Below are 14,766 nucleotides of genomic sequence, written 5' to 3'. Positions count from 1 at the left end.
GAAAAAATATAACAGTTAGCTTTCAAAACCAAGATACATACAAAATCCCATTTTAAGAAGAACTGCTTCATGTCCAGTCTGTAGATTTTACTCTTTCAAAGGCTACAAGATGTTTACTATCTAAAGTAGAATTTTCAATAAATAATTTGTTAAATATTTACTGTGTATTCACTAGTTGCTATGGAAATGTTAAAAAGTAGTTGTTGCCTTTATAAACCATCTAACATACTTAAGCACATTTCATAATAACTGACAACAAGAATAAATGCCATATTTGCAGTAAAGTTTGAATGCACCAAGTCAATGAAGAAAGAAATCACATCAAACCATAGTGGTATTTAAGACTTTAAAAAGATAGGGTAGAACTTCAGTCTTTAAGGATGAATTATATGTAGAATACATATGGGGCACTGTAGTTGGCAGACCAAATGGAAGAAAAGACATGGTTTTGTTAGTTTGTTTTAAAGGGGCAGGACTGACAACATGTTGCTGTTGTTCAGCTGCTAAGTTATGTCCAACTCATTGTGAACCCAAGGATAGCAGCACGCCAGGCTTCCTTGTCCTTCACCATCTCCCAGAGTTTGCTCAAAACTCATGTCCACTGAGTTGGTAATGCCATCCAGCCATCTCATCCTCTGTCATCACCTTATCCTCCTGTCTTCAGTCTTTCCCAGCATCAGGGTCTTTTCCTGTGAGTGGGCTCTTCACATCAGGTAGCCTAAGCATTGGAGCTTCAGCATCAGTCCTTCCAATGAATATTCAGAGTTGATTTCCTTTAGGATTGACTAGTTTGATCTCCTTGCTATCCAAAGAATTTTCAAGAAACTTCTCCAGCACCAGTTTGAAAGCATCAGTTCTTGGGCACTTGGCCTTCTTTATGGTCCAGCTCTCACCTCTACATATGACTACTGGAAAAACCATAACTTTGACTATATAGACCTTTGTTGGCAAAGTGATATCTCTGCTTTTTAATATGCTGTCTAGGCTTGTTATACCTTCTCTTCCAAGGAGCAAGCATTTTTTTAATTTTATGGCTGCAGTCACGGTCTGCAGTGATTTTGGAGCCCAAGAAAATCAAAACTGTCACTGTTTCCACTTTTCACCCATCTATTTGCCATGAAGTAATAGGACTGGTTGTCATGATCTTTGTTTTTTGAATGTTGAGTTTTAAGCAAGTTTTTTCACTCTCATTTTTCACCTTCATCAGGAGGCTCTTTACTTCGTCTTCACCTTCTGCCATTACGGTGGTATCATCTGCATATCTGAGGTTATTGATATTTCTCCCCACAATCTGATTCTAGCTTGTGATTCATCCTGCCCAGCATTTCACACGATGTACTCTGCATATAAGTTAAATAAGCAGGGTGACAATATACAGCCTTGACCTTCTCCTTTCCCAGTTTTGAACCAGTCTGTTATTCCACATCTGGTTCTGTTGCTTCTTGACCTGCATACAGACTTCTCAGAGACAGGTAACATGGTCTGGTATTCCCATCTCTTGAAGAATTTTCCACAATTTGTTGTGATCTAAACAGTCAAACGGAGGAGGCAATGGCACCCCACTCCAGTACTCTTGCCTGGAAAATCCCATGGATGGAGGAGTCTGGTGGGCTGCAGTCCATGGGGTCACTAAGAGTCGGACATGACTGAGCGACTTCACTTTCACTTTTCACGTTCGCGCATTGGAGAAGGAAATGGCAACCCACTCCAGTGTTCTTGTCTGGAGAATCCCAGGGATGGGGGAGCCTGGTGGGCTGCAGTCTACAGGGTCACACAGCGTCAGACACGACTGAAGTGACTTAGCAGCAGCACACAGTCAAAGGCTTTAGCTTAGTCAGTGAAGCAGAAGTAGATGTTTTTTTGGAATTCCCTTGCTTTTTCTATAATCCAGTAGATGTTGACAATTTCATCTCTAGTTCCTCTGCCTTTTCTAAATCCAGTTTGTACATGTGGATGTTCTTGGTTCACGTACTATTGAAGCCGAGCTTGAAGGATTTTGAGCATCTCCTTGCTAGCATGTGAAGTGAGTCCATTTGTACAGTAGTTTGAACATTCTTTGGGACTGGACTGAAAACTGACCTTTTCCAGTCCTGTGACCACTGCTGAGTTTTCCAAATTTGCTGGAATATTTGGTACAGCACTTTAACAGCATCATCGTTTAAGATTTCAAAGAGCTCAGCTGGAATTCCATCATCTCCTCTAGCTTTGTTTGTAGTAATGCTTCCTAAGGCGCACTTGATTTCACACTCCAGGATATCTGGCTTTAAGTGAGGGACCAGATCACTGTGGTTATCCAGGTCATTAAGACCCTTTCGTACAGTTCTTCTGTGTATTTTTGCCACCTCTTCTTAGTCTCTTCTGCTTCTGTTAGGTCCTTGCCATTTCCTTGCCATTTCAGTCCTTCGTCATGCTCATCTTTTGCATGAAACGTTCCTTTGGTATCTCCAATTTTGTTGAAGAGATCTCTAGTCTTTTTCATTCTATTGTTTTCCTTTATTTCTTCTCATTGTTCCTTTCTTATCTCTTCTTGTTATTCTCTGGAACTCTGCATTCAGTTGGGTGTACCTTTCCCTTTCTCCTTTGTCTCACTTCTCTTCTCAGCTATTTGTAAGTCCTCCTCAGACAACCACTTTGCCTTCCTGCATTTCTTTTTTTCCTGGGGATGGTTTTGATCACCACTTCTTGTACAATGCTATGAACCTTCGTCCGTAGTTCTTCAGGCACTCTGTTTACCAGATTTAATCCCCTGAATCTATCTGTCCCCTACACTGTATAATTATAACGGATTTGATTTAGGTCATACCTGAATCGTCTAGTGGTTTTCCCTACCATCTTCAATTTAAGCTTGAATTTTGTGATAAAAAGCTCATGAGCTGAGCCACAATCAGCTCCCAGTCTTGTTTTCGCTGACTGTATAGAGCTTCTCCATCTTGGCTGCAAAGAATATAATAAATCTGATTTCTGTATTGACCACCTGCTGACATCTACGTGTAGAGTTGTCTCTTGTGTTTTTGTAAGAGGATGTTTGCTATGACCAGTGCAATCTCTTAGCAAAACTCTGTCAGCCTTTGCCCTGCTTCATTTTGTACTCCAAGGCCAAACTTGCCTGTTACTCCAGGTATCTTCTGACTTTCTACTTTTGCACTCCGATCCCCCATGTTTGGATGTTGATGTTCACTCTTGCCATCTCCTGCTTGACCACATCCAATTTACCTTGATTCATGGACCTAACATTCCAGGTTCCTATGCAATATTGTTCTTTAGAGCATCAGACTTGACTTTCACCACTAGACACATCCACAACTGGGCATCGTACCTGCTTTGGCTCAGCCTCTTCATTCTTTCTGGAGCTATTTCTGTGCTCCTCCCCAGCAGCATATTGGACACCTACTGATCTGGGGGGTTCACCTTTCAGTGTCGTATCTTTTTGTCTCTTCATACTGCTCATTGGGTTCTCAAGAAGAATACTGAAGCAGTTTGCCAGTCATTTCTTCAGTGGACCACATTTTGTCAGAACTCTTCACCATGACCCATCCGTCTTGAGTGCATAGCATGGCTTATAGCTTCACTGAGTTACACACGGTTGTGATGTATGTGCTCATTTTGGTTAGTTTTCTGTGATTGTGGTTTTTATTCTTGAGACTATGGGATTATAGCTCTTGCTTCTTCTGTCCTGCCCTCTGATAGATGAGAATAAGAGGCTTGTGCCAGCTTCCTGTTGGGAGGAACTGGCTGTGGGGAAAACTGGGTCTTGCTCTGGTGGGCAGGGCCATGCTCAGTAAATCTTTAATCCAATCACCTGCTGAGGAATTGGGCTGTGCTCCCTCCCTGTTAGTTGTTTGGCCTGAGGCAATACAGTCCTAGAGTCTACAGGCTCCATGGCAGGGCTACTGGTGACCTCAAAAAGGACTTGGGCCAACACATGCCACCCAGGACTGTGGCTGCCAGTGCCCCGTCCCTGCAGCAGGCCACTTCCAACCCATGCCTCTGAAGCAGGCCCTCAACAGTGACAGGCAGGTCTGGCTCAGTCCCTTGTGGAGTCACTGCTCCTTTCCCCTGGGTCCTGGTGGGCACAAGATTTTGTTTTTGCCTTCAAAGAGCCTTTGTTTCCCTAGTCCTGTGGAAGTTCTGTCATCAAATCCTGCTGTCCTTCAAAGTCAGATTCCCTGGGGATTCTCAGTCCCTTTGAGGGGTTCCTCATCTGAACCACAGATCACTACAAATGACCTATTTTCTCAATTTTCCCAAGGACAGTATAAAACTAGAACCATTCTAGAATTATAAGGCAGAAATAGGAATGCAGTTGTTTGTGCTAAGTCGCTCAGTCATGACTGACTCTTTGTTGCCTCATGGACCATAGCCTGCCAGGCTCCTCTGTCCATGGAATTTTCCAGGCAACTGGAGAGGGTTGCCATTTCCTACTGCAGGGAATCTTCCTGACCCAGGGATCAAACCCACATCTCTTGTGTCTCCTGCATTGGCAGGCAGATTCTTTAAACACTAGCACCACCTGGGAAGCTAGAAGGAGGGAAGTTAAGTCACTAAATAGATGGCTTGGGTACTAGTTCCCACTTAACATGACTCAGAATCACTTAGATGGTTTATAAAGACACATACTGCTGGGCTCCACCCTTGGAGTTTGACTCGGGGGGTAGACCTCAAGAATTTGTATTTTGGGGCTTCCCTGGGGTCCAATGGTTAACATTCCATGCTTCCAATGTAGGAGGCACAGGTTCAATCCTGGTTGAGGAGTTAAGGTCCCTTATGCTACACAGAAGAAAAAAAAAAAAAAGAATTTGCATTTTAAGAAATTCTATGCTACTGATATTGTTGGTACAGGGTTAAGGCCTTGACAATCTTGCCTCAGGGCAGTAAAATTTAATTATATGGTGGTTTTCTGGTTAAGAATAGCCGATATAAAGTAAATTTTCATTTTGAAAGGCATTCATACTTCTCAAAGTAAATACAGAAAACAAAGACCCGTAGGAAGAAGTACCATCCCGCTTACTCCCTCTATTCAAGACAACGTAATTTTGGTCTGTTTTACTGCAGTCTTCTTTTTGCAAATAAATGGAGTATTCTCGGCTGTTACCTAGGAATGTATGCAAACACTCTAGCAATCTATACATGTCACAGAGGCCAAAAGGCATGGTGAATTCATTTACATGTGGTATGCCAAGACAATAATTTTTCTCAGGTTCCTATGAAAAGAAGTAGTTCTGTCCACTGATAGCAGAAAAAGGGCAGTTCACCAATCCTTTCTTATAAAAACTAGCCTTGTGTTATTCAATTTGAGCAGTCTCTCAGTCACCTAGACCACATATTTTCTGATAATATTTTCAACAGTGGTATGTTAGCAATACATTTTCCTTTCATTTCTGAGAATTTTTCTTTTATACTAAATGATAATTTGGTTGGGTAGAAAATTCTTGGGTCTCAATGACTTTATTTCACAACTTTCTGTCTACTGACTTCTGGCACTTGGTGCAAGAAAGTCTAAAACCAGAATGATTTATGCTCCTTTGTATACGGTTGGCCAAATTTTCATTTGGGCTTTTCCATAACATCATATGGGAAAAACTGAACAAACTTTTTGGCCAACCCAATACATAACGTATATCCACTAAACACCCATGCATGAGCAGCAGCGCTTGGCCTGAACACTTGCATTGTTTCCTAAAGTATACAATTCAAAAAACCTTACCTGAGTTTTTATCTAGGTGTGGATCTCTTTTCACAGGTTTTTTTTTAACCTGAAAAGCTGATTTTTCTTTGATTGTACATATCTTAGGTTTGAGAGGGTTTTGTTGTTGTTTTTAATTAAATAAAAGAAAGTAATCTTTAATTATGTATGATCATTTGTTTGATTTACTTCCCACTGAATAGTTATTTCTTTGTTGGGTTCCCAGTATCTTTCTTTCATATTCAACCTTAAAATATTTGGTCTCATCATTCTTATCCTTGTCCTTTCTTGGTGAGAGCTTGTCAAGTTTGTCCTCCACAGACACAACCTTATATCTGTAATATTAAATTCGACTCCTAATCTATGGCCTTCAAAGTGGAATGGCAGGTTCTGCTATTGTGTTTTAGTTTCCAGTCAGCCTTCCTTATGTGACCTCTTCCCCTGTGTAACCTGCTGCCCTTTCATCTGAGCCTGTTGTCTCCTTACAGACTATCTTTCCTATTTTATTGGAGCCACATCATTTTACACGTTATTAAGTATGCCCAATGGTTTTTTGTTTGTTTTCATTTTTTCCTAGTTCATTTCACATTCACAGGGGGCTCTTTCTACAGTGCTTCCAATTATGCTCCTTCCCCTTGTTCTGCAGAATTTTTTCAGAGACTTCTCATTTTTCCCATGGTAACATTTCATTGGCAAAAAAAGGCACAATCAACTCAGGCTTAATACCTGCCACTAACAAAGATGTAGATTGCCCTTGATCCTGTTTCTAACCACATGCGCTAATGGAAGCCCTTTTCCAAAATCATGTACAGAATCTAAGCAATTCCAGTGTATAGGGAGTTTGTGATTAGCAGATGCAAACTATTACATACAGAATGGATACACAAAAAGGTTCCACTGTATAGTACAGGAACTATACTCAATATCCTGTGATAAACCATAATGGAAAAGAATATGAAAAAGAATGTACATATGTGTATAACTAAATCACTCTGTTGTACAGCAGAAATTAACACAGTATAAATCAACTATACTTCAATAAAATAAATTTTTTAAAAAATCTAAGCAATTCCAAATGCCCAAGAGACCTCATCTAGTGTGTGATTTTCCTAGAAGAAGGGAGACTTTTCCCAATGACAAAACCTTTGAAACATTTAACAAGTTCAAACACTGAAATTTCACCCTCCAGCTTCCTACCGTCTTAAGCCCTCTTTTCCTGCCATAAAGACCCAGTGTGACTTCTCACTTTAAAAGTTCATCTTTGTCAGTGTCATACATTTGAACAGTTCTTCTGTAATTATTTCATGTCTTCTCCAACTCCTTATAAAGTTATTCAAGTCCAGTGACATCTAAGACATTATTTATTTTGCATCTGTGTTATTAAAAGGTGTGTCAATTGACAGAAATGTACTTTCTTCTCTGGTGGCTCAGACCTTAAAGCGTCTGCCTGCAATATGGGAGACCCGGGTTCGATCCCTGGGTCAGGAAGATCCCCTGGAGAAGGAAATGGCAACCCACTCTAGTACTCTTGTCCGGAAAATCCCATGGACGGAGAAGCCTGACAGGCTACAGTCCATGGGGTCGCAAAGAGTCGGACACGACTGAGTGACTTCATTTCACTATAAAGTATCCAAACACTTTCACTAAAGTGAGATTTTGTGCAGCAGATATAATCTAGGTAACTACATCCTATAGAGTCTAAAAAAACCTCAACATTCCAATTTCTTTCATGAAACTGTTGAAAGCAATCAGTTCACTTTTAAGTAGAAAAAGGGCTCTACATAAGAAAAAAGACTCAATCATTTTTGTCAGCTAAAGCAAAGTGAAAGTTACTCAGTCATGTCCCACTCTTTGCGACCCCATGGACTATATAGTCCATGGAATTCTCTAGGCCAGATTCTGGAGTGGGTAGCCTTTCCCTTCTCCAAGGGATCTTCCCAAACCAGGGATCGAACCCAGGTCTCCCGCACTGCAGGTGAATTCTTTACCAGCTGAGTCACAAGGGAAGCTCAAGAATACTGGAGAGGGTAGCCTATCCCTTCTCCACCAGATCTTTCTGACCCAGGAATCAAACTGGGGTCTCCTGAACTGCAGGTAGATTCTTTACCAAAATGAGCTATCAGGGAAGCCCATCTGTCAACCAAAAAAACTTACTAATTTAAGAAGCAGAAATAGCATATAACATAGTCTTCTGAATGAAGCAAATATGACATCCCAAACCTGCAAGGCTCCAAATATGATTTTGTTTCAACAAGTTCTATTGTATTACATTCATCATCTCACTTCTGTTTAACAATCAACTTTTTTTGAATACCACTCACATAACAATGATGAGAGTGAGCAGGCTACTTACCCCACCCATTGTAATTCCATGAATAAGTGCAATATACGGTTTCTGGCAAGAATCTAAAAGAAATGGAGTTGTAATTAGTTACAATGTCTAAAATACATTTGCTTTTTCCAAAAATCACATGTTACATGAACTGTGAAATAGTAATATCAAGTAGACTAAATATAAAGCTTATAATACAAACATATTTTTTAAAACATATATTCATATATGATCCTAATCAGCTATTCATTGTTATTAAATAACTCAATACCTCAATTTGAAACAAATGAAAGCCCATACAATTCAGCTATTGTGAAAAACAATGTTTCCCTTATAAGTCATGAATGTTTATCTAACACAGTTCAGTTCAATTCAGTCACTCAGCGCTGTCCGACTCTTTGCGACCCCATGAATCGCAGCACACCAGGCCTCCCTGTCCATCACCAACCTCGGAGTTTACTCAAACTCATGTCAATCAAGTTGGTCATGCCATCAAGCCATCTCATCCTCTGTCGTCCCCTTCTCCTCCTGCCTCCAATCCCTCCCAGCATCAGGGTCTTTTCCAATGAGTCAACTCTTCACATGAGGTGGCCAAAGTATTGGAGTTTCAGCTTCAGCATCAGTCCTTCCAATGAACACCCAAAACTGATCGCCTTTAGGATGGACTGGTTGGATCTCATTGCTGTCCAAGGGACTCTCAAGAGTCTTTCCCAACACCACAGTTCAAAAGCATAAATTTTTCAGTGCTCAGCTTTCTTCACAGTTCAACTCTCACATCCATACATGACCACTGGAAAAACCATAGCCTTGACCAGACAGACCTTTGTTGGCAAAGTAATGTCTCTGCTTTTTAATATGCTATCTAGGTTGGTCATAACTTTCCTTCCAAGGAGTAAGCATCTTTCAATTTCATGGCTGCAATCACCATCTGCAGTGATTTTGGAGCCCAAAAAAATAACGTATGACACTGTTTCCAATGTTTCCCCATCTATTTCCCATGAAGTGATGGGACCAGATGCCATGATCTTAGTTTTCTAAATGTTGAGCTTTAAGCCAACTTTTTCACTCTCCTCTTTCACTTTCCTCAAGAGGCTTTTTAGTTCCTCTTCACTTTCTGCCATAAGGGTGGTGTCATCTGCATATCTGAGGTTATTGATATTTCTCCCGGCAATCTTGATTCCAGCTTGTGCTTCTTCCAGCCCAGCGTTTCTCATGATGTACTCACATATAAGTTAAATAAGCAGGGTGAACAATATATAGCCTTGATGTACTCCTTTTCCTATTTGGAACCAGTCTATTGTTCCATGTCCAGTTCTAACTGTTGCTTCCTGACCTGCATACAGGTTTCTCAAGAGGCAGGTCAGGTGGTCTGGTATTCCCATCTCTTTCAGAATTTTCGACAATTTGTTGTGATCCACACAGTCAAAGGCTTTGGCATAGTCAATAAAGCAGAAATAGATGTTTTTCTGGAATTCTCTTGCTTTTTTGATGATCCAGCGGATGTTGGCAATTTGATCTCTGGTTCCTCTGCCTTTTCTAAAACCAGCTTGAACATCTGGAAGTTCACGGTTCACGTGTTCCTGAAGCCTGGCTTGGAGAATTTTGAGCATTACTTTACTAGCGTGTGAGATGAGTGCAATTGTGCGGTAGTTTGAGCATTCTTTGGAATTGCCTTTCTCTGGGATTGGAATGAAAATTGACCTTTCCCGGTCCTGTGGCCACTGCTGAGTCTTCCAAATTTGCTGGCATATTGAGTGCAGCACTTTCACAGCATCATCTTTCAGGATTTGAAATAGCTCAACTGGAATTCCATCACCTCCACTAGCTTTGTTCGTAGTGATGCTTTCTAAGGCCCACTTGACTTCACATTCTAGGATGTCTGCTTCTAGGTGAGTGATTATCTGGGTTGTGAAAATCTTTTTTGTACAGTCCTTCTGTGTATTCTTGCCACCTCTTCTCAATATCTTCTGCTTCTGTTAGGTCCCTACCATTTCTGTCCTTTATTGTGCCCACCTTTGCATGAAATGTTCCCTTGGTATCTCCCATTTTCTTGAAGAGATCTCTAGTCTTTCCCATTCTGTTGTTTTCCTCTATTTCTTTGCATTGATCCCTGAGGAAGGCTTTCTTATCTCTCGTTGCTATTCTTTGGAACTCTGCCTTCAGATGGGAATCTCTCTCCTTTTCTCCTTTGCTTTTCGCTTCTCTTCTTTTCACAGCTATTTGTAAGGCCTCTCAGACAACCATTTTGCCTTTTTGCATTTCTTTTCCATGGGGATGGTTATGATCCCTGTCTCCTGTACAATGTCACGAACCTCCGTCCATAGTTCATCAGCCACTCTGTCTATCAGATCTCATCCCTTAAATTTATCTCTCACTTCCACTGTACTGTCATAAGTCATGTGTTATCTAACACAGCTGTATTTTAAAGAACATAATTTGTTTTTTATGCATCTGAAGAAGCATTTGGATATAAAGAGAAGCATGGACTGAGAAAAAAAAGCATGGACTGAGAGTGAGAAGACCCAGATTTTAGCCTCTGCTTTGTCATTAACTGGCAGTTCAACAATATTCAATATATATGTTGGTATTAATTACTTAATGTTGTTGTTGTTCAGTCGCTAAGTCGTGTCCAACTCTAGCAACCCCATGAACTGCAGCATGCCAGACTTCCCTGTCCTTCACTGTCTCCCAGTTTGCTCAAACTCATGTACATTAATTTAATGCTGTTATCTAACCATCTCTCCAGTGACAAAATGTGGTCCACTGAAGAAGGGAATGGCAAACTACTTCAGTCTTCTTGCCTTGAGAACCCCCAAAACAGTATGAAAAGGCAAAAATATATGATACTGGAAGATGAACTATGGACAAGAATCCCTTAAAAGATGGAGTAGCCCTCACAGTCAACAAAAGAGACCAAAATTTAGTGCTTGGGTGCAATCTCAAAAATGACAGAATGATCTCTGTTTGTTTCCAAGCCAAACCATTCAATATCACAGTAATCCAAATCTATGCCCCAACCACTAACGCTGAAGAAGCTGAAGCTGAACAGTTATATGAAGACCTACAAGACCTTCAAGATGTCCTATTCATCATAGGCAAAGATGTCCTATTCATCATAGGGAACTGGAATGCAAAAGTAGGCAGTCAAGAGATACCTGGAGCAACAGGCAAGTTTGGCCTCGGAGTACAAAATGAAGCAGGGCAAAGGTTAACAGAGTTTTGCCAAGAGAACGCACTGATCATAGCAAACAGCCTCTTCCATACACAACAGACAGCTCTACATATGGACATCACCAGACGGTCAATACCGAAATCAGATTGATTATATTCTTTGCAGCCAAGATGGAGAAGCTCTACACAGTCAGCAAAAACAAGACTGGGAGCTGACTGTGGCTCAGATCATAAACTGCTTATTGCAACATTCAGATTTAAATTGAAGAAAGTAGGGAAAACCACTAGGCCATTCAGGTATGACCTAAATCAAATCCCTTATGATTATACAGTGGAAGTGACAAATAGGCTCAAGGGATTAGATCGGATAGACACAGTGCCTGAAGAACTATGGAGAGAGGTTCATGACATTGTACAGGAGGCTGTGGTCAAAACCATCCCCAACAAAAAGAAATGCAAAAAGGCAAAATGGCTGTCTGAGGAGGCCTTACAAATAGCTAAGAAAAGAAGAGAAGCAAAAGGCAAAGGAGAAAAGGAAAGATATACCCATTTGAATGCAGAGTTTCAAAGAATAGCAAGGAGAGATAAGAAAGCCTTCCTCAATCAATGCATAGAAATAGAAGAAAACAACAGAATGGGAAAGACTAGAGATCTCTTCAAGAAAATTACAGATACCAAGGGAATATTTCACACAAAGACGGGCATAGTAAAAGATAGAAACGGTATGGACCAAACAGAAGCAGAAGATATTAAGAAGAGATGGCAAGAATACACAGAAGAACTATACAAAAAAGATCTTCATGACCCAGATAACCATGATGGTATCACCTAGAGCCAGACATCCTGGAGTGCGAGGTCAAGTGGGCCTTAGAAAGCATCACTATGAACAAAGCTAGTGGAAATGATGGAATTTCAGCTGAGTTATTTCAAGTCCTAAAAGATGATGCTGTTAAAGTGCTACACTCAATACACCAGAAAATTTGGAAAACTCAGCAGTGGCCACAGGACGGGAAAAGGTCAGTTTTCATTTCAATCCTAAAGAAAGGCAATGCCAAAGAATGTTCAAACTAGCACTCAGTTGCACTCATCTCATATGCTAGCAAAATAATGCTCAAAATTCTCCAAGCTAAGCTGAGACAGTACATGAACCAAGAACTTCCAGATGTTCAAGCTGGATTTAGAAAAGGCAGAGGAACCAGAGATCAAATTGCAAACATCTGCTGGATCATTGAAAAAGCAAGAGAGTTCCAGAAAAACATCTACTTCTGCCTCATTGACAAAGCTAGAGCCTTTGACTGTGTGGATCACAACAAACTGGAAAATTCTTCAAAAGATGGGAATACCAAATCACCTGACCTGTCTCCTGAGAAATCTGTATGCAGGTCAAGAAGCAACAATTAGAACTGGACATGGAAATCTGGACTGGTTCCAAATTGGTTAAGGAGTGTGTTAAGTCTGTATATTGTCACCCTGCTTATTTAACTTATATGCAGAGAACATCATATGAAATGCTGGGCTGGATGAAGCACAAGCTGGAATCAAGATGCCAGGAGAAATATCAATAACCTCAGATATGCAGAAGACACCACCCTTATGGCAGAAAGTAAAAAGGAACTAAAGAGCCTTTTGATCAAAGTGAAAGAGGAGAGTGAAAAAGCTGGCTTAAAACTCAGCATCCAAAAACGAAGATCACAGCATCCGGTCCTATCACTTCATGGCAAATAGATGGGGAAACAATGGAAACAGTGATAGACTTTATTTTGGGGGCTCCAAAATTACTGCAGATGGTGACTACATCCATGAAATTAAAAGATGCTTAGTTCTTAGAAGAAAAGCTATGACCAATCTAGACAGCATACTAAAAAGCAGAGATATTACTTTGCTGACAAAGGTCCGTGTAGTCAAAGCTATAGTTTTTCAGTAGTCATGTATGGATGAGAGAGTTGGACCCCAAAGAAAGCTGAACACTGAAGAATTGATGCTTTTGAACTGTGGTGTTAGAGAAGACTACTGACATTCCCTTGGACTGCAAGGAGATCCAACCAGTCAATCCTAAAGGAAATCAGTCCTGAATGTTCATTGGAAGAACTGATGCTGAAACTCCAATACTTTGGCCACCTGATGCAAAGAACTGACTCTTTGAAAAGACCCCGACACTGGGTAAGATGGAAGGCAGGACGAGAAGGGGACGACAGAGGATGAGATGGTTGGATGGCATCACCTACTCAATGGACATGAGTTTGAGCAAACTCTGGGAGTTGGTAATGGACAGGGAAGCCTGGCAAGTTGCAGTCCATGGGATCACAAAGAGTCAGACACGACTGAGTGACTGAACTGAACCATCTCATCCTCTGCCACCCTCTTCTCCTTCTCTCAATCTTTCCCAGAATCAGGGTCTTCTCCAGTGAGTTGGCTCTTCACATCAGGTGGCCTAAGTATTGGAGCTTCAGCTTCAACATCAGTCCTTCCAATTTCTCAGGGTTCACTTCCTTTAGGATGGACTGGTTTGATCTCCTCCTGTCCAAGGGACTCTCATGAGTCTTCCAGCACCATAGTTCGAAAGCATCAATTCAGCTCTCAGCCTTCTTTATGATCCAGCTCTCACATCCGTACATGACTACTGGAAAAACCATAGCTTTGACTATACGGGCCTTTGTTGGCAAGGTGATGTCTCACTTAAACTTATATACTAGCATTTCCATATGTGTACACATTTGTATACAAATATACACACATAAGCTATATGTACATATGCCTATCATACATTTGTAAATCATGTATATGATACATAGATAAGTTTTCTCATCTATTAAATGAGACTTGCCTCAGAAGTTCCTTCCAGCTCAAAAATTCTGCAAACTGTTACTCCGCTCCTTTCCCTTTTCTGTTTTTCCTTCCTCCGAGAGAGGGAGTTACCCACAACATAAACACATTTATCACTGTACTTCTACTGCAGCTTGTTGCCAATCTAACTTCCTTACCAAAGACCAATATTAAACTTCAGTTTTGATCCACCTAGCAATTCTGTAAATATTCCCAACCTACCAAATGAGCCACCAAACTACAATTCTAACTTCACATACATAAGCATGTCCACAGCCCTCAATTTTTAACTATAATTCCCTAGAAACAATGGAAACTAATGTCTCTATTGATTGGGGTGGAGATACATACAAATACACCATTTCAGCTACAGATGCATATATTTTAGTTATAAAGTATTAAAAGCTAACTGATGCAAGACACAAGGCCAAAATTCGTCAAATTCCTTAATGATTAAGATAGGTCATTATAATGTACAGAAATTATGTCTGGAAGGCTTTCTCTTGTATATTAATATTTTACCAAACTCTCTTCAAACTAGAGGTTTTCTCGCCTCTTTTATTAATATAGAACTGCACTAATATACCAGCCAACAGCCAAATGTAGTTAGATTAATTACAATTAAACGAAGGTAAAATTAGGCTTATTGATCACAAGTAGCCCCATTCCAAGTGCTTGTTAGTCATGTGTGACTAGCAGTGGCCATATTACACGGCACAGAAGCAGAATATTTTCATCATTGCAGGAAGTACTGTTG

General features: G+C 40.6%; 1 protein-coding gene across 11 annotated transcripts in view; it reads right to left on the bottom strand.

Moving 5' to 3' along the window:
- Window positions 1–14,766, bottom strand: part of HIBCH (3-hydroxyisobutyryl-CoA hydrolase) — a 107,460-nt gene that overhangs the window by 56,043 nt on the left and 36,651 nt on the right. For all 11 annotated transcript variants that reach the window (XM_061135611.1, XM_061135617.1, XM_061135621.1 and 8 more), the window contains one exon: window positions 8,037–8,089. In XM_061135611.1, coding sequence (XP_060991594.1) covers window positions 8,037–8,089 — 53 coding nt within the window. The remainder of the gene's footprint in view (window positions 1–8,036; window positions 8,090–14,766) is intronic.

This window comes from Dama dama, chromosome 33, assembly GCF_033118175.1.
Source record: "Dama dama isolate Ldn47 chromosome 33, ASM3311817v1, whole genome shotgun sequence".
NCBI classification, from domain to species: domain Eukaryota; kingdom Metazoa; phylum Chordata; class Mammalia; order Artiodactyla; family Cervidae; genus Dama; species Dama dama.
This window is presented reverse-complemented; position numbering and strand designations above follow the sequence as displayed.